Source organism: Aethalodelphis obliquidens, unplaced genomic scaffold, assembly GCF_003676395.1.
Source record: "Aethalodelphis obliquidens isolate GAN/ISIS:26980383/991018 unplaced genomic scaffold, ASM367639v1 scaffold5, whole genome shotgun sequence".
In the NCBI taxonomy this organism is placed as follows: domain Eukaryota; kingdom Metazoa; phylum Chordata; class Mammalia; order Artiodactyla; family Delphinidae; genus Aethalodelphis; species Aethalodelphis obliquidens.
In genome coordinates, this window is record NW_020837949.1 from 35,253,021 (window position 1) to 35,281,009 (window position 27,989).

The 27,989-nt window shown below is 34.3% G+C and overlaps 1 protein-coding gene and 1 long non-coding RNA gene across 2 annotated transcripts in view; one reads left to right on the top strand and one right to left on the bottom strand.

Moving 5' to 3' along the window:
- PPP1R3A (protein phosphatase 1 regulatory subunit 3A) overlaps positions 1 to 5,397 on the top strand; it is a 36,721-nt gene extending 31,324 nt beyond the window's left edge. Inside the window, exons 3-4 of the mRNA XM_027102141.1 lie at positions 50 to 174; positions 2,093 to 5,397. Of these exons, the coding sequence (XP_026957942.1) occupies positions 50 to 174; positions 2,093 to 4,471 (2,504 nt within the window). The 3' untranslated portion in view covers positions 4,472 to 5,397. The remainder of the gene's footprint in view (positions 1 to 49; positions 175 to 2,092) is intronic.
- LOC113618198 (uncharacterized) overlaps positions 1 to 27,989 on the bottom strand; it is a 632,034-nt gene that overhangs the window by 7,880 nt on the left and 596,165 nt on the right. Inside the window, exon 11 of the long non-coding RNA XR_003431920.1 lies at positions 11,654 to 11,715. This is a non-coding gene — a long non-coding RNA (uncharacterized LOC113618198). The remainder of the gene's footprint in view (positions 1 to 11,653; positions 11,716 to 27,989) is intronic.

Sequence of the window (27,989 nt, forward strand, 5' to 3'; positions counted from 1 at the left end):
CCTACAATTATAACAATCTTACATAGGTGCAATTATCTTAACTTTTCAGACACCTATGTCCCAACAATTGTTTTTTCTCATGAGGACAAGCAAGACTTGGAAACCAGTAATCAGAATGTAAAAGATGTAAATACGGAACATGATGAACATAATGAAAAAGAATTAGATTTGATGGTAAGTGTTCTGTTTGCCTCGGTATTAGAGAAGATGAATCCATTTATGCTTCAAAGATGCTGCAATGCCTGCCTTTCAATAGCTTCAATTAATAAGTAATTTGCAAATGTGAAAGTGCAGCCTATTCTGTCCTTGCATCTCTAGCTTGATCAACAAGGCACTTTGATTTCAGTATGTTGCTTCCGGTCTCTGCAATGGTAAATTAATGACATTCATTTCTTACCTATTTACCAGTGGCTCTGAGTAATAGTTTGTAGGAATTACAGAAGAGGTAGTACTATCCTGATGTGCATTTCTAATCTTTGTGACAAGTGTACACTTATCATAAACTCGTCTATAAAATGAGAGGGCTGGGCTAGATGATTGTTAGGGTTCTGTACAGCTCTACAAGTCTGATTCTTGCATTTAGCAGCATTTTTTTTTTTTTTTTACTTACTTACATCTGTGAGAATCTCTAAGCTCTATATCATTGGAAAGTATTAAATTACCAAATGAGGATAACATAGCCTGTGCCATATTTTTCAAACAGGAAACAAATTCAGAACTGTACAATTTAGTATTAAATTTGTTATCATAAATTTCACACTTGGTGAACATTCAATCTATTTGGGATTTTTAGGGGGATGGTTTAGATAGCATTTTTATCACAAAGGAAGAAATAGGAGTAAATGAGTCACATAATGCAATTTATCCTTTACTGTATTTGGTTGGAGCTCATATCATTAGGATACATGGATTCATAATCATCTAAGATTAAAATGACATTTGCCTCTTCAAGTGTCAGTGCTGAAACAGAAAAGAAATGGAGCTCACCTCTTTCCCCACACATTCCACCCTTTCTATAGTGATATGGAAGCTGCATCACTAAAGTATGCAATTTACTTTGCTCCAACTTTAAGAAACTACAAAGTTGTCATCCATTGTGAGAATTCTCACCAGCTGAAAGTTAACATCGCCATCTTTTTCAAACCACAGAATATAATGAAAGGGCCCTGAAAAATCACATACTTCACCAATATACCTCATTACAATCAGCAGGCTCAAATATAAAAGTTTGTTTGGAAGTTACTGAGATTGTACATCCAATAAATGAATAGGGAGCTGTAATTTAGATGCTAATTTGCTCCATGCTGATGTTAATGCATAAAACAATGAAGCTCTATAATAGATGGAAATACAACCAAATCTGTGGAACCCACAGGCATTGGCTTACAAGACAGCTGTGCAGTTGACAAGTAACATGAGCCTTATGTGAGAAGAAGGGGAAAACGTAAGATTTGCATATAATTATTGAGATCATGCAAATGTCAGTTATGAGGAAAAAAAAAAAAACACAGGCATCTCACTGTTAAATCCTGACAGTTGGCATCACTGAAGAGCTCAAATACATTTGAGCACCAGTTGGCAGAGGGTCATTAAAACAGAATTTGCAGAGACATTAACTCCCTCACTTTTCTTTGAGTGACGTTTTGCTATTAATAGTTTGCAGAGGCTTTGCAGAAAACATATTAATAAGAGAAACTGTAATAGGGGCACCTACAGCAAGTGTAAATGCAGAAAGGGGCATCTAGGAAGCTGCTCTCTAATTGATTAGCATGGAGCTATCAATGTGTATATCCTAAGTGAGGAGAAAGTGCAATGACAAGCAAGAATAGTTGAATAATACAATGTGATATTTGGAAGCTAGGAAAGAGAGTGATTAATTTTGGCCCCTTTTCTGATTAATCTCATTCCCAAGTCATAGCCTACATGGATCCCCCCAAAACATCCAGCTTCCACAATCTGTGCAAAACCCACAAAAGAAATGAATCAAGGATATATACCAGATAATTACTAGCCAAGTTAATGAAACCTATCTAATTTGCTTTGTATATTTAAAATCATTTGATCATTATTTTTTGTGTTTTTATCCCTTAAGATAAATCAACATTTAATAAGAAGTACTGCTTCCAGAGATGAAAAGAATACAGTCAATTTTCCAAATAAAGCTGAGGGGTTACAGAAGAAGCAAATCCATGATGAAGTATACACTGACTTGTTTAACAGGCCTTTGTCTTCAAGTTCATCAGCAGAAAGATCCTTAAAGGGAGAGTTTTACCACAATGGAAAATATTCCTCAGGAAATAAGTGTAGTTATCAACCTTCAGAGGAAATTACTTCAGATATGGGAGAAATCAAGCCATCATTGGGAAATACTAGTAGTGATGAATTAGTGCAAGTACATATTGGTAGCAAAGAAGTACTGGATAATAATGCTAATCCAGCCCAAGGGAGAGGCAGAGTGCAAATATCTTGTCCCTCTGCAGATCAACTAATGGCAGACAACCTTAATCAAAAACTTGAAGGAGAAGCTAAACAAACTGAAGTAAAAGATTGGGAATGTTTAAGAAGTGATTTCCGTTTGGATTTCCATTCAGAAGAGTCTAGAGAAAAAGGATCTTCCAAGAAAGCTTATGGCAATGGTAAGAATGAGGAGGGGCAAAGAATATGTTTAGGTGTTAATGAAAAACACAGCAAAGATTTACAGTCAATCTTACATGACCAAGAAAGGAAGATGAGCCACTCTGAAATAAGTGTGGAAGGGATGGGAGCCAGTAACAGAGACCTAACTGCTCTGCCGAGTAAGGATACCCCAATTCATGACCAGTCAATCAGAGCAGATATATTTCATTCACCGAGGACAAATCTAAGCTGGGAGGAAGCTGTGTTAACAACCTCAGACCTTGATCTCTCGGCTAGTGAAGGCACTATTTTAGGAGGGATGCCTGGTCAAGCTTGTTTACCAAGAAATAGAAATGTTTTGAGGAATGAGTATCTTTTCCAAGTTGAAGAAGAAAAATCAGCTTGGATTAATCCCGAAGATCAAAATAAGAACACCCAGCATAAACAAAGTTGGAATGTTCTGGAAAGTCAGGGAAGAGCAAGAGAGAGTAAGACAAATATAACAGAGCAGACCAAAGAACAAGCAGATTGTGGAGACATGTGGGAAAAAAGAGATAATACAAGGAATTTGAAAGCTAATCCTACAGAAGAATTGTTTACCTGCCAAGAAACAGCGAGCTGTGAACTGTCTTCTCTAGCTGATCATGGTATTACTGAGAAAGCAGAAGCAGGTACAGCTTATATAATTAAGACAACATCAGAAAGTACTCTAGAAAGCATGTCTGCTAGAGAAAAAGCAATAATTGCTAAGCTACCTCAAGAGACAGCACGAAGTGACAGGCCCATCGAGGTAAAGGAAACAGCGTTTGATCCACATGAAGGGAGAAATGATGATTCACATGATACCCTTTGTCAACGAGATACAGTAGGTATAATCTATGACAATGATTTTGAAAAGGAATCATGTTTAGGTATTTGTAATGTACATGTAGATGAAATGGAGAAGGAAGAAACCATATCTATTTACAATCCTGGGGAGACACATGACAGGAAGAAATGTGTCATTGGAAATACAACATCTGTAGAAGAATCCTCACAGGTCATTACAGACTATCAAAAAGCAGCCTCAAAACTAGATTTACATTTGGGAATGTTACCAACAGACAAAAAAATATTTCCAGAAAATAGAGATCACGGGCAGATCCAAGAATTATCAAAGAAAACGAATATAGATGCCATTATTCATTCTGCTTTAAACTCAGACACTAATAGAGCTTCTCAGAATGGCTCTCACATTTCTAATCACCATGTTAAAACTTCACTGCCATCTCATGAACAGGCCACTGCTATAGAGAATGCAATTACTACCATGACTCTCCAATCTATTTCTTCTAAATCAAAATATAATTGTAATCCAACAAGTGAAATCCAAGGTTCTGAGAATCACCATCATCCTGCGTCTACACCTGAAGAAGTTTCCAAAAGTTCAAGAATAGTGACATCAGGTAGTAGGAGGGAAAGGTGTATAGGCCAGATTGTCCAACAAGGAGAATGCAGTGTGGAGAAATCTCTAGGGCCAACAATTTTACTCAGTGAAGCTTTTGAGAACATGGAAGAGGCAAGGAATGAAAAAGAAGGATTAATAAACTCTGGACAATCACTGTGCTCTTCAGGAGACAAGGAATCTGAGAGCCCTGATTCTGACAATCTCCCTGCCCAGGAAAGTCAAGCTCAAAGGGAATCTCTGCTTTCGAAATACACCAACTCTAAAATACCTTATTTCCTTTTGTTTCTGATATTTCTTGTAACCATCTATCAGTATGACTTAATGACCGGCTTGGCATTCTACGTTTTTTCATTGTACTGGCTGTGCTGGGAAGGGGGAAGACAGAAAGAGTCTGTCAAAAAGAAGTAACCTCAGCACTATTATTATTCTCTCTTAAAAGATAAGCTATTTAGCCCCAAACATTTGGATTGGTTAAAGAGACTATTCGTTGTTCAAAGAGCCAGCGCAGTTTTTCTCTTGAAGGATCATTTAGAAAGAAATGCGTATGAAGTTTGCTCCTTCATATAAGTAATTATTCTATATAGGACCATTATGTTTGGATCATTAAATACCTATATGAATATGAGATCTGAAGCACGTCAAGTTGAAATTAGGTACAGCTGTTGCTCCTTAGCAGGCTATGAAGTTTCAATGCTTCATGTCTCTTCACTACTTAAAGTGCCATTTCTTGCATTCATTTCTTTTGCAGTAAAGCTTCATTTTTTTTTTTCCTGAGTGTATTTTTCCCTCTACTGTTTCTAAAAATAGATAAAACATGGACAATGGCAGAGGACTTTTTTTTTGTCTTTTAATACTGACCATGAAATTTGCATTTACCACTGTATCATTTATCAGCACATTTTGATAAATCGAATCTTTCAACTTTGATTACATATTTTTAAGAACAACACCCATGCATATTGAAATGTGTAGATTTAACCTGAAGAAACACATTATGCACTTGAATAACACTTAATACACATACACATGTTTTATATCCTGCATACCTACAAAGTCAGGGCATTCGTAACCCAAATTTGACAAAGACTGAAACAATCAAGAGATGATCTTTCAGTTCTACAAAATTTGGGGGATGGCCTGTCTTTAAGCAATATTTTTCTCCTTTACAGGGAGACTGTATAACACAGCTGAACAATTTTGATGCCAACTATTATTCAGTTGGAAATTTAAATTAAAAGTTCCAGAAGCATTGCTTCAGAATGAATTTGTACCTATAAAGCATAAAGCATTAAATGATAACAATAATTAAAAAAAGATTTCCTAATGAACTATTTTACTTGGTAGTATTTTTTGTCTTCAAACAAATTTTTAACTTTTCTCATTATAAAACAATAAATTATTCCCCAAGGTGCATTTAGAGAACAAACAACTAATCATTGGTGATATTTATTATATAGTTATCAGGTTGTTAAATGACAACTCAAATTTTTAAGGAGACAAATAGGTAGATATGGAGATCTACTGAGAGAGAAATGAATATCCAGTACAGCAGTGACTTCAGTTACTGTTATTATCTATGGCTAAGTATGTGAAATAATGGAACTAATCATTTTAGCCACATAGTGGTAATGCAAATAATCTTACACAATTGATTTCAACAACTATTTATTGAATGACTAATATATGCAAAACCTTGTGCTCTGTTCTATGGCAGAGCACTTCCTTTGATACCCTGAATGGCTAGTCCTCAGGGAGGAGGCATCAATATGTATTTTGATGCTTTTGACTTGGCCAGAAATATGGGAGAAAGTCACATTGAGGGAGCCCACTTGGATGATTTCTTTTTAACAGGAACTTCTTTTATGGAGAATATAACATTGATCTTCAGAGAGAAAAAGTAATCTATTTATTAACCTGTAAAGGTAAATTCAATGACTAACACTTGTATATATTATCCTATACTCCTAAGAAACATGCATGCATGGGAAGACAACATGAGAATGAAGCATTTAAACTGACTTTCATGTGGTAGTAAATGATTTCCTTAATTTTCATTAGGTACACAACTATTTCCAAATCCCCTAATTGCATGCTTGTCTTAAGTCCCATTGAAATTGAATGCTTGACTTTAACTTTTTAGTTGAACAAATACAAACATCCTGAAGTAGAACTTAGGGCAAATATTTGATTGTTTGAGAGAGCATATTTTCATTTAATACAAGTGGGATACTGTAGGCTGTACCTAGAATATTATCTCTAAAATTGCTATCTTGATAATTTTGTTGACAGGTCTAGATTACTACGAAGTTAGGGTTAGCATTTCTTCAGTTCCTAATGGCTTGGTTTTTGCATTCTACCTTTAAGAGTTTCAGTCAATATGCCATATCTTATTAATGCAAAGAACACTATATTACTTTATGAACACAGGTGCACAAACTGTAATTGTTCCCTTATACATAAAAGAATGTACCTTTTTTTAATCTCTTTTATTTGACTTTTGGTAACATTAACTTACTATACCTTCTCATGCATATTTGTAATGTGACAATAGAAGTTTCAAAGGATTTAAAATACTCCATTGCGTACTTTTCTGCAGGCAAAGAAGAAATAACTGGTGATTTAACTGACTTTCCAAACATTACTTATGAAGAATTAGAAATAAAGTCATAAGAGCTATGAAACTATTGCCAGGTGGAGAGGTAGATTTTTGCAACCTGTTTTGGTCACATCACTATGTTGAACAAGAAAAGTGGATCTCAGGAGGAACTGGCAGCCCCTGGTTAATAAAGATTTGACTGTGATTCATCATGACAAGGGTCAACTTTATAAGCAAAGCTGCCTTCATCGTGTCCCCTCAAGTATTGGTTAAGGGCCAAAAGGGTGTGGCATAAGAATAAACAAACAGAAGTATATTGTACATCTGCTTCTATAGTGGGTAAGAAATGTGATGTAATAACCATCACCTTTTTATCTTGCTGGGCTTCTGACTATTAGAAACAAAGTTCTAAAAATTAATTGATGAGTCAAGCAAGTGTAGGTAGTAAAATCAACTATCTCAAAAAATCACATCTGTATAAGCCACCAATATCTCAACAGATTTTTCAATGTAAGAGTAAATAGGTCAATGAGATGACATTCACCTCTCAACATTCAAGAACATTGGCTTAATGCAATTGTGCTTCCCTGCTGAGTTCCAATATTTTGATAGTGAATTTTTTCAAAGAATATATATATATTCTGCACCATTTTGTGAGAGAAACAGGATCATCTTTTGTCATCTTAAACCAGTCTTCTGGTTAAATGGAAAACTTAAAAATATCCAGGCCAAATTTGGGGAAATAAGTATTTTTCCCAAATAGCATTCATGATACTTTCTTAATAATTTTTTTCAGTCATGAATATTATTTTATCTCACTAGGCCTGTTGTCTTCTTTATTAGTCTCAATTTTTACATATAAATTTTTGCAAAAAAGCAAACAAAGCAAAACAAAAAACTAGCAGGAAAACTAGTAAAGATGCAGGTAGGAAAGCTGTCATCCCCAGAGCCAGTACATCTACTGATTTCTGATGTCATGATCTCTGACTTTTTAAAATTTCACTGAGTGAATACAGAAATTGAACGATGCAATAAAGATCGTGGTTTGTTAATTTAAGTCCTGTCTTAGCCAGTTCCATGGAACTGAGGAATAGGACTGACTCTGCTTCTGAAACAAGGTATGAAAGGACTATGACAGGCCACGCTCCTCCAGCATCTCCACAGTTGTACTCCTACATAAAGAGAACAACTAAAAAAGTTACTTTTATTTATTGGATTAAATTAATTTGCTTAATTTTTTTCTACTTAATTTTTTTCTACTTTCAGAAATAATTCATAATAAAACTCATGGCAACATAAGTTACTTTTCATCTTTTAAAAATAGATTCAGTCATTAATACATTTCCATAATTTTACCCAAACCTCTTTAAATAGCTAATCAAATTTTCACTAGAATTTCAGCTTAGTTTGAACATGTTTTATAAGAAATATTATTACAGTGTGTTAAAACCTTATTAAACAAACAACTCTTTAAAAAGTTCATTTTTATTTTGTGTCATTTCTGTATTTGTTAGATACATACATACTACCTTCATTCATCAAATATGAAGCAATGTAGTATGTGAAAATTTAAGGAAAAATTCCCTAAGTCTTTCCTTAATATATTCAGCTCTTTGTATTCATAATAGTAAAGTAAAGAGTATCATGGGTAAATCAATAGTGGATCACCAAGAAATCACTTTTATTTGTCTGAGACGATGCAAAGATCTGATTTTGCAGCATATTTCAATGCCTAATTAAGTTACTGGTCTTGGTTGGAATCAGTGCATCGTCCTTCTTATCACCCCATCTGAACCACGCAGCCCTAATTCCCACTGCTCTTTGCTTCAAGTCCTCTGTCAGTCAAGCAAGTCACGCTGTCCCTAGAACATGCCATGCTCATCCATTCCTCTGTGACTGCTCGTGTACGCCCCTCTGTCTAGAAATCACTTTCAGTTATCTTTCCTCCTCTCTTCCTACCCAACTCTGTACATTTTTCTATGTACTGTTTTAGTCCCCATCCTTTTGAAGTCTCCTAATATTTCTGTTGGTGGGATCTCTTCGTTTTCAGGTCTCTTATGACACTAACCATCTTGCATGTGCTAGGTATTTGACTGATTATACTAACTGGACCATCTGCTTGTTCAAGACAGGAATGTGGCTTCTTCCCTCCAATCACCTCACAAGGTCTAGTTTATAGGAATCCTCAGTCAATACTTGTGGATAGAATTGAATTGCAGTGATGTCTCCTTCCTATGCTGTCCCTGAAACGTGGACAGGATACTTTGAGGTCTGATTTTAAAATGAATAAACTTAATCAAAGCAAAGCTGGAATGTTTTCATAAACTACCAAAGACAATGTAGAAAAAGGCAAAGAGAATGTAGCTACAAGACAGAGTGGTGCAGTGGATCTGGGATGTGGGAAAGAAAGAAAAAAATCCTTCCTCTCCATTCTTCTTAACAATTAAATTAGCTTTCTATATATATTAATTCTTCCTAGCACAGGCAACATTCCCTTCATTCTATTTCATGGGAAATACTATACAGATTATATATTAAAAGAATAATAACGCATAACTTAATTTGCTGGCTAATGTGAAAATTAAGAGAACAAGGCATGTCTTCAGATAAAGAAGCTTAGTAGATTAAAAACCAACAAACATCACAAGATATAAAGTGTAAGAAACTCAATCTTCCCAACTGCTGCCATGCCCTTTGAAAATGGCTGATCTCTGAATTTCACACCTGTTCTGCATGTCAACTTTTAGGATAAGCAAACAGAACAACTAGCAAAAATAGTAAGTGGATTTTTAAAAAGGAAACATTTGCCTGATTAGCCTATATATACTGAAACACACACACATATACATGCACACATACACACAAAGGCACACACATACATACATGTATTCCAAGATCTGATAAATGACAATATGGCAGTAAACAGTCTACTAATACTATGCATAGTGAATATATATAATGTAATATATAAACGGTTTATCCTTTCTTTGAAGAGATTCATTCTATCATATTTAGATATGAAATTAAAATGATAACACAAAGATAGCCTGTTTGGGGGGCAGAGTCTAAACGAAAGCAGTATATGGCCTAGAGATGTAGTAGCATGCCACATAACAGCTTAAGACCATTAGCAATTAGTCTCTTAAGACTTAAAGAAAAGCCAGATACATGTCTAGTCTATTGTAGAATTCATCAGTATCATGCATCGGTTGAGTTGGTTCTGAGTGGAAACATTTAAAATTTCCTAAAGACACACTCTATAAAACATAATAGCAGAGAGAAAGTTTAAAAATCACTATACGAGGTTAGAAATTCTCTTTGTAAACACTTAAATAACCCATAACCTACTTCTAATAATTAATTCTATGTAGGTTTTAATGTACAGTTTATAAAATTTTTTAGTGTGGGGTATTTATGAATATATCACACATGTAAATCATTTTTACACATACATTCTACAAATGATATTGATATTTTGTTACTACACATTAAGTGTCTCTTCCCAGTTAACCCATAAATCTTTGGGAAAATTCAATTGTCATTTTTTATTATGCACATAAACTTTCCCTGTGTTTCTCACTTCTCAGTCCTGCCTAAGAAAGAGAATAAAGGTTAAAGAAAGGATAATTTATTTCCTACCTTCACAGATATGAGTGGGTATATTTTAAATACATTTCTACACTTTGAAAGTTGGAAAGGAAAATGAGATAAGAGATTATAAATGTCCTTCATATTTATTTCATAGTCTTTAATATTTGGGATCAGGCATATAGACTTCAATTTAAGTCAGTTGTCTTCTCCCATATAAATTCTTTGGCCTACATGATCTTACTCCCATGCTTAAATTAATATTTAAGTGCAACATGTTGATTTTTCATTATGTGAATAAGTAAGGAAACCAGTTGCAGCCTGAATCTTTGAGTATAACAGCTACATCTGTATCTTTATTGATCTATGCATGTGAGGTTCAACCTTTAATAATAATAATAGTAGTTGTAATAATTATTATTGTTATAAAAACATAATTGCCAACTTTTGAGTGTTTACAATAATTGGGCACTGTTTTAAACTCTTTATGTGAAAAACTCATTTATGTTTTATGACTTCATGAGAGAAGTGTTATTACTTTCCCATTTTACAGATAGATGCACAAAGGCTGGTTTTCCCAAGGTCACATGCTAGTCTAGATTCAGACTCCACCAGTCTTTCCCCAGAGCTGAGCCTCTTAAACTCTGTACCATGTTGTTCCTTCAGTTCAGATATACTAAGTTATCTTACAAATTGCAGTTATATGTTAGCATGCTGCATGGTGCTATACTAATATATAAGTACATTACATACTATGAGATATGAGTATACCACTATATCTTGCACAGATAATCCTATCTTTATTAATGCTCCTAAAAAAAGAAAGCTCCTAAAAGTATTCTGTTCTTTTCAATTTATTCAAATGACCTCAAAAAATACACTTTGACTTCCTTCCAGGACACAAACATTGCACTAGTCCCAAATCTTGCCTAGCTTGAGTATAGCGAAGGAGTTAGAGACCAGTAATTGCAATATCTTGTGACCAGTTGAACAATAGAGGTAAGATCTAAGCACAGAAGTGGCACAAAGAAAGGAATGTTTGGTCCTGTAAGCACTTTGCTTCTTATATTTCATAAATGTGCCATCTTTTTTGCATAATAATTTTAGGTATCAAGGAGATCAGAATAAAACCCTCCAAATGCCTCATTACAACTGGCGTTTTACAGACATAATAACTACAATGAGAATACATCTTGATGTGACTGGTATAGTATTTATTTATGCCTGATGTCCCAGTGTAATTATTAATAGCACTCCTTTCACTTTCAAAAGTAAAATGATTTGGATGAAAAATGCTAAGGTCAGCCTAAAAGTCCAAGAAAATATTTTAGCCAGCAGGTGTATATCACTCTGTGTCACAAGAATAAAAGGGGAAACTTCCAATATGAATGCCATCTATAACCTACCGGCAGAATTCTTGTCCTTAGGGTTGTAGAATATAGCTCAGATGTACCAGTCCCTGGTCAGCCTAAGTAAAGAAGAGCAACATTTTTGCAGATTCAGTATTGCAGAGGGCAATGATTTTTTTAAAAAGTAGGGACATTTTGTAAAGAATGTGCTGGTCAAAATCCATTAGAAAGAAGTCATTTACATTACTGACACTGGATAACTGTAACTTTGTGGAACCTGATACTATAGCTTATAGCCTATTCAGAGGGCACAGGACATGATACTTCCACCATCCAGGATAGTCAAAGTGGAACAACATGGAAGAACCTTTAGCAAAAGTTGTGGAAGCCACTGTGTGTTACTCAAAATTATAATGGCGTTATGTTTCTGGAAGCTGTATTATGAGTGTACATGCTGCTCATCATTTGTAAGAGAAACAAATATTTTTGGAAATTAAGCTACATATTACTGGCATTTAACAATCATGAGACAAGCTAATAGTATTTCAGTAGCAAAAATAAATTAAAATATAAACAAATGAGCCAAGATTTCAATAAGAGACAAGGACATTTTAAGGCAGAACCAGTGTCACTCCATCTAGTTTTGGCCTTTGCAATAACCATTACTTTTGGCCTCACTTCACACAGGTGTGCTGTGCTGACACTGTGAATGACGATGAATCAGCATTCCCTTCACTTCTGCTTAAGGGATATGTGCACTGGAACCTTATCCAAAGAACTACTACCATAATTTAAGACCACAAAATATGTTCATACTGAATGAATGGCAAAAGGCTAGCATAGTCGCCCTAAAAGTGTTGTGCCTCTGGTGACTTCAACCCAGCCCTACACTTACAGGGTGTAGAAGAACAGTTTTTAAATAGTGGTCTTTCTCTATGTACTCTTTGTTCATTTAAAAAATGTCACTGGGGTCACTTTTATGTACCTATAAAGCTGTTCTATCACTGAAGGTGTAGAGCTCATGATATTTTATAAAGTTGCATATTATCATTTTTAATTGTTAGGGACAAGGGAATTTTGATAATAGTCAATGTGCATTACTCAAAGCCCTTTGGTTGGACATAACCAAAACCTTTCAAAGTAGTTTAAGCAAAACAAAACAAAACACACAGAAAAAAACATATCTTAAGGAAACAAGACCACTACCCCAGGGCTAGATGTGAAAACAGGCATCAGTAGGGACAGAAGCCAGGTCATGAAAAGCCATCAGAAACGGAATCTCTCCCGACTTTCCTGTTTTCCCATCTTTTTTTCCCTTTTCTGAGTCTACTTTATTTTTCTGTTTTTTGCTAGTGGATTTTCTCTTTCAACTTACTCAAGATGCATGGTCCCTGAAGTAGAATTTTCCAATGGCAATCTTGCATCCTGATTATATATGTCCAAAGGTTAACTGCTTAGAGATACCTGGATCTCAGTTCTAAACTCTTAGAAGACAGAAATTTATACAGTTGTTCGTTCTACATGCAATCCATTGTTTCCCCGTAACTGGAGGCACAGGGTGATAGAGGGACTCACTGTAACGGAAATGTTTGTAGGTTCTCGAAGGGTAGGTGGGAATATGGAATTTGTAATGTGTATCTCTAACGTGCCAATTGTCATATATTTATGGATATATTTCTGTTTCTCTTTTTCCTTTTGTAGATCTACATGGCCCAAATTTCTGTAGATTTATAGTAGATCTTGATATTAGGTGAGGCAAGTTCCTATACATTTTTCTTTAAAACTCTGTAACTCTTGGCCCCTTGCTGTTCCATATGAATTGTAGGATCAGCTTACCAAGTTTCATGAAAAAACTTGATTTTTAATGGAATTTTACTGAATGGGTACATTAATTTGAGAACTGACATTTAAAAATATTGAGTCTTTCCACCCATGAGAATAGTATATTTCTTATTCATTTTTTGTTCTTTCAATTATGATTTATAATATTCTCCATGAATACATTGCATATTTACTATCAGATATACTCCTAAGTACCTCATGGATTTTGTTACTATTTTGAATGAATCACTTTTTCCTATTATATTTTCTTTAGGGAAATTATTGATATTTCGTAACACTTGATTTTTATTTGTCACTTATTCAACTATTTTGCCAAAGTTTCTCATTAGTCCTACTAGTTATTAGTTTGATATTTTGGTCATTATGCCAATAATGTATAAGAACAGTATTGATTTTTGTATGTTCTTTTATGCATCTTGCCAAATTCTATCATTAATACAACTAGTTGGTATTATTTTTAATTCACTTGCTTCTATTTTCTTTTTCTTGTCTTCTTGAGGTAAATGTATGTCTTATTTATTTTTAATCCTTTCCCTTAAAAAAGCTCATATAATACTATAAAATAAACCAAATATTTTTAACTACATTGAATTGATTTTGAGATAATTACCTGTAACTCAAAAATATATGTGTGAATACATATATATAACATTTTAAACATTTTTATTCCCTTTTATTTCCTGTTTCCCTCTATAATTCCCACTGTAATTTAACACATGAGTTATTTAACAGGACATTTAATTTGTTATGATCTTTAATAATTGGTACAAATTACATTAGACTATTGTCATAGAATGTGGTTGACTGCCAATTATTTGAAATGTGATAATACTTCCTTTGTGATCCACTGCACTGTCAATGTAATTATTATTCTATGTATTCATTCTTTTGGGGGGTACAGAGTTCTTTATGTATTTATCAGGTCATGCTTCATAAGTCTGTTGTTCAAAACTATATTCTAAGTCCAGAGGTAATCCCACGCACCTGTGGTCACCTACTCTATGGCAAAGGAGGCAAGAATATACAATGGAGGAAAGACAGTCTCTTCAATAAGTGGTGCTGGGAAAACTAGACAGCTCCATGTAAAAGAATGAAATTAGAACACTCCCTAACACCATACACAAAAATAAACTCAAAATGGATTAAAGACCTAAATGTAAGACTGGACACTATAAAACTCTTAGAGGAAAACGAAGGAAGAACACTCTTTGACATAAATCACAGCAAGATCCTTTTTGACCCACCTCCTAGAGAAATGGAAATAAAAACAAAAACAAACAAATGGGACCTAACAAAAAGTAAAAGCTTTTGCACAGCAAAGGAAACCATAAACAGAATGAAAAGACAACCCACAGAATGGGAGAAAATATTTGCAAATCAAGCAACTGACAAGGGATTAATCTCCAAAATATACAAACAGCTCATGCAGCTCAATATCAAAAAAACAAACAACCCAATCCAAAAATGCGCGGAAGACCTAAATAGACATTTCTCCAAAAAGGACATATAGATGGACAACAGGCACATGAAAAGCTACTCAACATCACTAATTATTAAAGAAATGTAAATCAAAACTACAATGAGGTATCACCTCACGTCAGTCAGAATGGCCATCATCAAAATATCTACAAACAATAAATGCCGGAGAGGGTGTGGAGAAAGGGAACCCTCCTGCACTGTTAGTGGGAATGTAAATTGGTACAGCCACTATGGAGAACAGTATGGAGTTTCCACAAAAACCTAAAAATAGAGCTACCATATGATCCAACAATCCCACTCCTGGGCATATATCCAGAGAAAACCATAATTTGAAAAGATACATGTACCCCAATGTTCATTGTAGCATTATTTACAATAGCCAGGACATGGAAGCAAACTAAATGTCCATCGACAGGAATGGATAAAGAAGATGTGGTACATATATATGATGGAATATTACTCAGCCATAAAAAGAATGAAATAATTCCATTTGCAGTGACATGGATGAACCTAGAAATTGTCATACTGAGTGAAGTAAGTTAGACAGAGAGAGACAAATATCATATGATACTGCTTACCTGTGGAATCTATAAAAATACATTCATTTAACCTATTTACAAAACAGAAATAGAGTCACAGATGTAGAAAACAAACTTATGGTTACCAAGGGGGAAAAGGCAGGGAGGGATAAATTGGGAGATTGGGATTGACATATACACACTACTATATATATAAAATAGATAACTAATAAGAACCTACTTTATAGCACAGGGAATTCTACTCAATACTCTGTAACGATCTAAATGGGAATAGAATCTAAAAAAGAGTGGATAAATGTATATGTATAACAGATTCACTTTGCTGTTCAGCAGAAACTAACACAACACTGTAAATCAACTATACTCCAATAAAAATTAATTAATAAAAAACCTGTATTCTAACTAATATTTAGTGTGCTTTGACTACCATTACTTGAAATCTCCTAATATTATGAAACTATCCATTTCTTCTTGTAATTGTGTCAGTTTTGCTTTAAATATTTAAGACTCTTAATTCTTAGCTGCAAATAAGCTCATTGTTACCACTTCTTAGTGAATTTGTCCTTTATTATTATACATGATATTCTTATTAATATTCATCTTAAATTATATGCCATCAGATATTAATATTGCTGCACTAGTTTTCTCATGATTAATATTGACATAACATAGCTTTCCTCATAACTTTATCGTATCTCTTGCCAGAAACTTATAGCTATATTTAAAAAAATTCAACCTATAGTCTGTCCTTTAATAGAGGAGTTTGAGCCATTCATGGTATTTCGATCAGCTAATACATTTGGACTTATTTTTACCATGTCATTTTGAGTTTCTATTTTATATTTTTCTCTCCTTGTTCTCTGTCCTTCATTCTTAATTTCTTGAATTATCTTTCCAATTTACTAGTTCTCTCTTCTACTTTGTTTAATATAGAATTATTTTTCATTTCAATAACGATGACTTTTATTTAAATATATAGAATTTGTTCTTTTTCATACCTAGCCATATTTTTCTTCTTTAAAAAAATAATTCCATACACCTGAAACTAACACAATATTGTAAATCAAGTATACTTCAATAAAAAAATAATTCCTTCCCATTTAAAAAATAAAAGTTATTCCTCCATTTATCACTTTGAGTATCTTAAATGTAGATATTTAAAATCTTTAGTGGAATATCCCATTAGTTTGAAGTGAGTGTGCCAATTCTTGGTTTGGTTTTAGCTGTATTTGGTATTTGATTCCTTCATGTGTTTTAGAATTTTTGTTTATAAATTCATTGTCTCTCTCCTTCTCTGAGTTTATTTCTCCCTGTCTCAACTCTGTTCATCATTGTCTTCACCTGGCTTCTTGATCCTCACACGTGGAGCCTAATAATATTACCAGAAGTGGGGGCTTCTGTACTATGGGGAAAATAGAAATACTGCAAATTCTGTCAATTGCAAAGTCAGCTGGTTGTTTTGTGCTATTTTTAGTAGGGAGGATATGATATGTCTGTATTCTCCTTAGGTCTGGAGCTTGTTAAAGTTACATTTTAGGTTTTAGTTTATTCATGAAAAGGAGAGACCACTTTAATCCATGGTTTCAAATGGAACATGTCTTCTGTACAGCAGAAACTAACACAACACTGTAAAGCAAATATACTCCAATAAAAATTAATTAAAAAAATTAACATGCCTTGAGTCACATTGTCAAATGTTTTTAGTTATTGTAATTTTGTATGTGTCATATCCTAGGAAATGGCAGGAGTGAGAATTAAGAGGGAGAGAAATTCAGCCCTGTGTATAAGCTAAAAAGGATATTAAAGGGATATGAAGACATTAGGTGCACTGGCTGTCTCTGTTTCAATACTGTATATTTAGGATTACCTTATAGCCCAGTTTACTCCAAAGAAAGAATCTGTTTAGAAGGCTTAATTGATCAATGCCAATTTTAACAGTAGTAAGAGACAGTGGTTGAGTGTGTTGTCTCTTATTCTCTTTGACAGGTGCTAAGAGTATCCTAAAATTAATAAGAATTTAGAATTAGATCAAAGATGATATGTGAAATTAACTTCTCAAATATTTATGATGTATCCATAAATCATACCACTACATGTCCTTTTATGGATTGCAAAACATGTAGAGCTTATATTTGAAAATCATTATGTTTGAAAGAGAAGGAAATGACCTATTATTAGGGGCTCTTAGACACTTGATAAAACGCTTGTTTCATTGTGATCCACGGATTCTCTAGGGCTTGAAAGGTATATGTCTGAATTACTGGTGGAATCAAACACCCTTTTGTCATGAAATCCAGGTACATGAATTTGAAGTAATTGACATTATTTTTCTCATATTCCTCACACTTGTAGCAGGGAAACTGAAAGTGGCCTGTGCAAGAGAAAACAATTTCATTGAGAAACCTGAGAGAAAACTCAGCTTTTGGATTTTTAGGCTTTATCTTTTCCACTTTCATTTTACATCCAACTCTCCTCTTTTTTCTTTCTGTCTTTGCCACTATGAGTATTTTACAAGTCAAGTGATCTCAGACATTAAATATATATATGTGTATATGTATACACACAAATATATATATATACACACACACAATCTCACAAGATTTAGGACTGAGTCAAGGAAGATTTGTGTTTGCTATGGTGCAACTAAAGTATGATCTCACTAAAATATGAACTAATACCTAATATTATATAGATTATTCTCATTAAATAACTAGAGAAAAGAGATGAAAAATTATTTCAGTGCTAAAAACCACATTAGCCAATGATTGACTTAGATTACTCTTATGTTTCAGTTTCAAAAGGCATCACCAAATCTAGCAACATCAAAATACTTCATTGCAACCTCACTGCTGATTATTTGTGCCACTCTCCTGAACCACATCATGGAGCATGGCTGAACTAATAAGCTATCAAGTCCTGACAATTGTAAAATCCCTTTCATCTTATTCAGGGAAAATGCCTGGTATATATTTACTTTTCATTATAGGAAAATACATTTTTATGGATTACCTCATCAAAAACATGCCTTAATATTACCTAGAAAATTGAGTATGGTTCCTCAGATACCAAAACAATTCCTGCATGGGAAAAGATTGAATTAAATTGGGATTTTACTAGAGTATTGAGTAAACACTTCATCTTTGATATGTTAATGCTACCTGGGTACCGTGAGAGATTTTTTCCTTCCAATTTATAAATTAAAATTCTGCTGTAGTTGTGACAAAGTATAGAGTTTTGTATATTCCCACTCAGGTTTTTCAGAGTATCCTACCTACCACAAGAAGAGTTTTTAGAATAACTTAGGCAAGTCAGTAGAAAGACTGAATTCAAAACACAAGAGTTTAGACAATAATGTTTTTTATAATGAGAAAAAGTTGATCACTCTATAGCAATTTCTTACATTATTGCAACTATAGTTGACCATAACTATTTCCTGAAGTAACTTTTTTTTTTTTTTTTTTGCGGTACACGGGTCTCTCACTGTTGTGGCCTCTCCCATTGCAGAGCAGGGTCCGGACGCGCAGGCTCAGCGGCCATGGCTCACGGGCCCAGCCGCTCCGCGGCATGTGGGATCTTCCCGGACTGGGGCATGAGTCCGTGTCCCCTGCATCGGCAGGCGGACTCTCAACCACTGCGCCACCAGGGAAGTCCCCTGAAGTAACTTTATAGTCAGCTGCTATATAAGGTTACAAGTATACAACTCTGTGAAAATAATCCTGGTGGCACTGGGAATGATTTCACGGAGAAGTTAGCTCACGGACAGGTTCTTAAAGCTAGAACAGGATTTTGATAGGAGGTGAGAAAGTAAGAAGTGTTTTACCTAAGAGGGTTGAATTAATTTAACTCAACAAATACTTAGAACAAACTCGATAACATGAATTATCTAATTTAGAACAAACCTTGATAACATGAATTATCTAATTTAATCTATTAATTAATTATCTAATTTAATCTATTAAAAAACCCATGAGTTAGATGTTATCAATATTTTCATTTTATAGATAAATCCCTGAGGCACAGAGAGATCACTCAGCTGTTAAGTGGTAGAATCAGGATTCAATCCCGAGCAGCTGACCCCAGAGCCCACACTTCTAAAAACAAGGATCAACTGCCTGCCTTCAAATTCTGACTTCATCTATAACACTTAGGTTAGTGCCTACCCTCACTGGGTAAGTGCCTAATAAATGTTAACTATTTTAAATATGTTTATTGTTATTACTAATGAACTGCTCTGTCATTGCTACTTCTCTGTGGCTATGTGTAAGTTATTCAATGTATTGCAGATGATGCAAATATGCTAGATTGAAGGTCTCAGTCTTCAATGAACTTTCAGTTTTTTGGGAGCAATGGATATATACCACAGAGGTATAATAGGCTAAATATGGGGGAGATTAATTTCAACTGGAAGAGATGAAGGAAAACCCCAGAGGTGGTTTTTGAGCTGAACATAGAATGGATATGCTTGCAGTTGAAGAGATAAGAGGGAAGGCTTACAGGGTGAAAGGACCATGTGCACAAAGGCACAATGTTCAGAATGTGTTTGGAGAATAGGTTAGCTTATATTTACTTTGTATAAGAGAGGGAAGAGCAGTGAGAGGAAAGGCAGGAAGGCAGCCTTAAGTTCATATCTCATGGAGCCTTGAAGAGGTCTTTAAACAAATCAGTGACAGTTCAAAGGCATTTTTGGAACACATTTTAGTAACAAGGCACAGAGTGGAGGAAAGGAGGGCAGGGCTATCACTATAGACATGAAAAGATTCAGGTTTGCTGCCACCGTTTTCTTCTATCTTCATAATTCTAACAGCACACTCTATTATTAATTTTTTGTGTGTGCTGGACAAGTCACTTACTATTTCGGTCCTCTGTTTCCTCACTTACAGAATAAGAGAGCTAAATTGATAAGTATATGATCAACAGTTTTGAGAAGTCATGGACTCTCTGTGGCTTGACTTTGTGCCTATATATTTTCACATGTAATTTTTGTTCATGATGGTGGTCACAAATATGAATATCTTCCGTCTCTTAGTAAATACCTATTTTTATTTAATATTTCTATTCATTTAGCACATACTATATTATTTTTCCCTTATGTTCATTTCTTCTCAACTGTTAGTTCATTGAGAAAAAGACCATATTTTATACTTTTATATGTGCTTTATGTTCCTTTACCAGCGAGGTGAAAAATTTACCAAATCCAGCTTTCAGAACAAATTTTATATGTGAAATTAAAAGGATAATTTATTTTACCATCACTGCTTATGTAAACTAAAAAATTGATATTAATTTCCATTGTGTGTATTTTTATATCTCATATCCAAAACCAGAAGACATACTACAAAAAAGAGTGGAAGAGGATATGTTTTCTTTTTCTCAAAATAAATATACAAATCCATAGCATAAAAAACAATTATACAAAGATTACTTTTAAGATTATGAAAAGTCTAAATATATTATCTATTCCAAGTAAGGAGAACTAACGTCAAGTTAAATGGCTTCTATTTGGGAACTTTTTCTATGATTTTTACAGTATGAGCATATTTTCACATAGCTTTTTGAACTAGAGTAAGACATAATATCCCTTGATATTTGAAGCCTGAATGTCCCCTAGATACTTTAAGATGTTACAGCAAACAAAGTCCCGTTGGTCTGAGAAGCCACTAGAAGTAAATCTTAAAACTAATTATGGTTCTCCTGCTGAGAGTTTCTTCAAGAGCCACTTTCCAATTTCTGTCAAACATTTGCAGTTCTAGTACAAATACATTTATTTTTTTTTCAGAATTAATTCACCTGCATTTCAACTTCAAGATAGTGTTTGCCTTTCATTGTGAAACAGAGAAAGGTTATGAAGAAATTTCCAAGGAATTAAAAAATTAACTCTTAAAATCCTATTTTAATTTTGCAAAAACCTAATAGGCCCAGTCCTAACCATAATAGAGTTACACAATTATCTGATAGATTTAGAATGGTCTCATTGCCAATTTGGGCTTTGAAGAAAACAAAATCAGGTTTATAAAAAATTCTCTGAACTGACTATATTGCCAATCTAAACTTTAGTGGAAAATTACTAAACATCCTTTATTCTTTTGGTTACATTTATTATTTTTCCCCACCGAAGACAAACATAGCAGCAATGGATTCCCTGTACTGTTCTCTGACCAACACAGCTGAGATAGAATTGCCTGTGAATGACACGTCTCCCCAGTCAGGAGTTGGGTGGAGACTTTCTACATTTAAGGTGTCTCTGGCTGACATCATTTTTTTGTTCTAGAAAAGGAAGAAAATTGGACTTAGTTCAATTTGTCTCTAACGTCGGTATCTTAACATTTGGTCAAAGAAAAGAAGCAAAATCAATAATAAGTCTAATTGGGCCATTTTCACCAACTAGAAACTTGTTATTCAAAAATCAACATTTGATACTTAGGTAAATACCATATATATAAGAATTATATGAATACAAAAATTTAGTTTGTGTTAGACTGTGAAATGCAAAGGTTTATTGTCACCATCTCAACTAAATAATTCATGGAAAGCATCTCTTATGGCCACTAATATATTAACTACCTGAATGAAATGAAGGCTACTATTTAGAATTTACTAACATATCCAGTAAAATGTGTAAAGTTAGTTCTATTAACTAGGTTTACATAATGCATTTTTCTTATGACAATCATACCTCTTATGACATTCAAAGATATATGTGTTTAATAAATTTTAAATGAATTTTTAAAATAATTTTTAAATTTTAAATAAATTTTTTCTTGGTTCATTGTCATTTGACTGAACCCCACAGTTATATCCAATAAGAACTAAGTTAAAAATGAAGTTTCTGTCAACTATTTTCCACTAGCAAACATAGTGACTCACCTTCCAAATAAAAGCATATCAACATGAAAGTTTCCCAAGGGTATATTCTAGGTCATAATCTTTATGTTAATGAATTCCTTACTGAATAGTAAATTGTAAGAATATATTACCTTATTCCTCTAACACATTACCTGTCAGCAGGTAATTACCCATCAAAACCTAAACAGAGAGGAAGATTGCCCTGTGACACCAGTGACCCCTACAGGTAAAATTAAGGAAAAAAAGTACACTGTAATTGGACAAAAGATACCACTGCATATCTGAATGTAGCTATATAATGCCAAAGCATAACATTTATCAGTAACTCCCCATAAGACTTATTATTATTTTCTAATTGCCATTGGAGATTTTGTAAACTGTGGAATAAACCAGGCATACCTTTTTGGATTTTATTAGCTATTATTGAACTCATTTACATTTTGCGTATCACTATAGTTTCTAGAGAACCTTGTCCGGATAGGGCCTTTAAAAAGCTGTTTAGAGTTACCTGGCTAAGGTTCTGGAAGAGATCAAATGGCCATCTGGTTTATCGGCATGCCTGATAATTAGTTTCATAACCAGCTTACTGGGTGCTTATGATACAAAGTATTGCATATGCAGTCTGAAGAATTCCCAGTGAGATAAATAATATTATTCACACATTATAGAAAAAGGTGGCTAAGTGGCAATAAGTTGCAAAGCTGGAAAACATCCCCCAAGTATCTGCTCCTGAGCATTATACTACAGGGACAGGGTGAAGGTCAGGTTTAGGAAAGGTCACACAGACACTACATATACTTCAATTCTCAACTTAATAGCATACATTCAATGGCCACTCATTTATTTAACATGTAGGGAATGCTTACTTATTATGTCATTATGGGCTGTGTTCTGAAGAGGTATGAAAAATAGCCAAAATTAAGCATGGGGGATTTTTTTTAAACAATAATCTATCACATTCATAGTTTAAATAAATGCAGTTTGATACTCTAACTGATGGTAATAAAGAGAGTAGACACCAGTCCAACCATTTCATATACATAATTGAGTCATTATTTGTAGTACTTATATCAACATTAAAATTCCCCAGCAACCTATGAAAGGTATGAACAATTTTTATAGCTACACATATTTTTCACCTGATTTCTTGTATTATTTTCAGAAAATATAAAGAGCTATCTTTTTAAAAAAATATGTGCTTTGGAGTTTACTGGTAAGTATATTTTTCTCTTTTATGTTCCCAGTTACTTCATGTAAAATGTAATGCACACACAGAAGGATGATGATTTTTGTTACTTTTAGAAAATAATGATGGATGGGTGTGGTCAAATATTGTTTTTAAAAGAGCTATCAATCAACTATAAAACTCCTAAAATCTTAATGTTGTTACTTAACCACATAACAAGAAATAAAAGCAGAACATTCAGTGTCTTGGTATTTCTTTGACTTCTGCCACACAGTAGTAAGCAGATTGACAAAAACATAAATAGTATTAAAAATGCACCAGGGTTTCACAAGGAAACCAAGTATTATATATCTATTTATTTTTCCACAAATATTTAATAAACACCTAATATATGCCAGCCAATGACTTAGAAACTGGGTGTATTGTGGTCAAAAAACAGACATATTATCTGTATTCACAGAGCTTACAGTCTAAAGGGTGAACTGATAATAACAGGTAAACAAATAAATAGTAAAAGGTGTTAAGTGTTCTTAAGGAAGTAAACAGTGCAAAATGTTAGAGAATGACATGGCTGGAATCTATATACAAAGAATAAGCCAGGAGGGCAGTGAAGAAGTGTTGCAATTTGAGCTGAGGCCTGTAAATAGAAGGAACAGCCCTGGAAGAGCAGAGGGAACAGCGTGAGTGGAGGATCCAGGAAGGAAAAGAACTTGCTCTTGTTGAGGAACTAACTACAGGGTGGCTGGTGTGGCAGTGTGGTGTGTGCTGGACAGCAGGACAAAAGAACTGAGTTAAGACCAGGCAGTATCTCATGAACCATGATGGGGAGTTTGAATCTCATTTAATGTGTAATGGGCTTCAGGTAGAGACTAACAGAACCTTCCCTTGCTGCTGTGTAGTAATAATTTATGGATGGAGATGATTGGAATAGGGAGAGAAGAAAGAGGATAATACAGTAGACAAAAGCTAAATCTTACCATTACAACAAATTATTTATTCAGGTTCCTGTAAATGGACCAGATCTAGGGATACTGTCTTAAAAATATCAGATTGACATATTAATTCTAAAAGCAAAGGTTTGTATAGCTTGAATTGATTCGATATTGGTTATACCAGGTAAACAAATGCATTGACATAGTATAATGGTTTTAAATGCTGAGTGTGTGCTCTACAATCAAGTAAAATAAAATTATATCCCTTTTATCTTTAAAAAAAGCAGAAAAATATTTTACCAGTCTTCTGAAAGACTAGTGGGGAAATAAATCTTCCAAAAGGTAAATTAAGGATGAATTTTACCCTCTATAATAAACATAGCCCAAGCAAAAAACAGTAATGAGTCAGTCTGCACATAATGCCAAACAACCACTCAAGTCAGTGAGGAAAAATTAGGGAAGCCACTTATTTAGCTTCAGGGAGAATTCAAAAGGGTGGGTTTTCTGCATTTAACACTTTATAAGAAGCAGTTGGCCTCATGTAACTATGATTACTTTGTTCAGTTATATGTAAGATGGATAGAATAATGCCAGTATAATGGGATTTTAGGGAGAACTGTATGAAAAGCTTCTTTCCCAGAGCATGGAACATAGTAGGCACTTGGTTTATAACCAGAGTTACAGGCCCATCTAAAGAGAATCTGAATGACAGAATTAGAGGTTATGGAAGCTCAGATGATTCATTAATATTCCAATATAAAATAAAAATTTTAAAATATATATAAATAAAATTTAAAAACCTACTTTGTATGATACTAATATAACTACCAGCTTACTTTTGGCTAATCTTTTCTGTTACATCTATTTATACCTTTTTATATTTGATCTTTGTCTTTATCTCTTTTAAGCAGTACAGAATTAAGTTTGTGGGCTTCTTTTGTTTTTTCATTGAAGTATAATTGTCATACAATGTTAAAAAAATTTCAGGTTATTTAAAAAATTCCATCAAACAAATCATAAACCAAGAAACTCTGTGCTTCAAATATTCTATAATTTTTAAAATATAACAATGTGAGAAGAATGCTGTAATTAGATTGAGAAGGTAAGAGAGGTGGTGAAATTCAAACATAACTTCAAGTACTCCTACAATTTTGTTCCTTCCTGAAATGTACTTCTCATCTAAATATATGATTCAAAATGTATCAGGTTTAGGAGGAAAATAATTGAGAATTGTATGGGTTAAACTGTGTCCTTCAAAAAGATATGTTGAAGTCCTAACCCCCTAGTAATTCAGAATGTGAACTTATTTGGAAATAGGGTCTTTGCAGATGTAGCTAAGATGAGTTCATTCTGGAATAGAATGGGCCTTTAGTACAATATTACTGGTGTCCTTATAAGACGTGGAGAACACAGAGACACTTAGGGAAAAGATGGCCATGTGACAACAGAGATAGAGACTGGAATAATATGTCTACAAGCCAAGGAATGCCAAGGCCCGCTGGCAAATAGCAGCAGCTGGAATAGGCAAGGATGGATTCTCCCCTATAGATTTCAGGGGAAGGATGGCCCTGCTGGCACCCTGATTTCAGACTTCTAGTTTCCAGAACTGTAGGACAATAAATTTCATTTATTTTAAGCCACGCAGTTTGTGGTACTTTGTCACCGCTGCCCTAGGAAACTAACACAAGAGTAGAGCCACACAGAGACCTAGCTGACTGTAACCTTCAATGTGTAGTTTTTGCTCCATCAAACAAGATAAGCTAAAAACCACATGGAATGAGAGGGTACCAATACCATTTTATTCTTAACCTTGATTTTGGTCTGGCCAACAGCATGCCTTAGCAAAATCAAAACAAATCCCAGCAATAAAGCAAGGCAAACAAACACCCCTCCACATACACATTAATTGGATCTTCCCTGCTGAGTCATTTATGCCTCATTTAAGTGACAAATGTTTATCACTGCTAGACCTCCAGAGCCTCCCCAGCTGTAGAGAAATAAGGTCTATTCCATTGACTTCATGCATCTTTAACAAAGGTGCCATTGCGGTCCAACCCCAGAAATCTCTTTTATTGGTGATGATGTACGCAAGTAAAAGAACACAATCTGATTTTTTTTCAGACCCAGGTACATGAAATTGAGCTTACAGTGCTGCAAGTTAGGAGAACCTTGTTTTTAAGGCTGTAAACTGCATACAACTTTGTGAATGTATTCATAAGCATGATATTAAAATAGCTTATCTGTGCCTAAAATCCTAGATTATAAAAATAGCATCTAGCTAAGAACTGGATTTTTTTAGTTGATACTCTTTCTGTGACCATTATAGTTTTCTGTGTCCTGTCTTTCCTGCACAGTCTTATTTGCCATCAGTCTTAATTCATTTTCACAAACAAATTAAGGCAGAGAGCCAGATGAGGTATGCAACTCTACTCTCTATCATCCACTTCCCTATGCTTCTGTCAGAATCAATAAATACTCATTCAAAGGAAGGGGGCTAAGCAACTCATTAATTCTCCTGCTCACTGCTTCCAAAATATGGGTGGCTTGTTAGGTGCCCTCTGAAACCCACAGTGCAAAGTGCAACTCCTGAGTCCTGTTAAAGAGCCAGCAATACAGGCGCAGAGCATGAGGAGAGGGACTTAGCAGTGATAATTAGACTGGTGCATGCGTGTTCTGTGATTTACCCACTCACAGCATTTTCCAAATAATACTTTTTTCTTCATAAAAGATATAGGTTGTCTTTGTTTTCAAAGACTCTTCCAAGCCTGATGTCACCTCATTGTTTAAATCTGTCCTTGAACATAAACAACACCCTGGAAATTTCCAATTTTATACAACATTTTTCAAAGCACATAAAAAGAAAGTTCTTCAAACTTAACAGAGTGAATAGTGATTGCTTATTTGTTTGCAGTGAATACTGAAGGAGAGATGCTGTGTAGAAACTCCTTTAGCAATTCGTGTGAGGAATGTGGCTATCCAACACCACAGAAATTCACAGGTAATACTGGGGGTTAAAGGAAGCCAGACAAATAAGACTTTGAATGGATCTACATCCTTAGGTTTCTCTCTCTCCTTGACCTTAAAGTTAGAAGTGTGATATCGTGGGTTTACTCTGCTAATTCTTTTGTTGCCTCCAGTTTGGGGAATTTTATTGTTATTCCTCATGGATTTTCTAACTCTAAGAGAAGTGACGTGCAAAATAACATCAGTCTGAACTCAGTAACCTCTACTTTTTTTTTTTTAGTTTGACTTGGCTAAAAGCCATTGTAGCTGCTGTTTATTAGTTCAAAACACCATGAATACTTACTATGTGATTCACTTCCATGTAAATTTTTCATTTAGAGATCTTTGATTTAGAGCAATGTATGCATTAGCAGGAAAACATCATATAATTATTTACTCAAAAAACAAGAGAGAGGAGGGTTGAACAAGGCATATCCCAGGAGATTTAAGACTGACAGATTAGCAGCAGAAAACCTTTTGTCTGAAAAGTACGAAAATGATCATAAGAACTAAGAACAATATACCTCTCATCTTATCAAAACCAAAGAAGGTGCTTTACATGTGCAAAA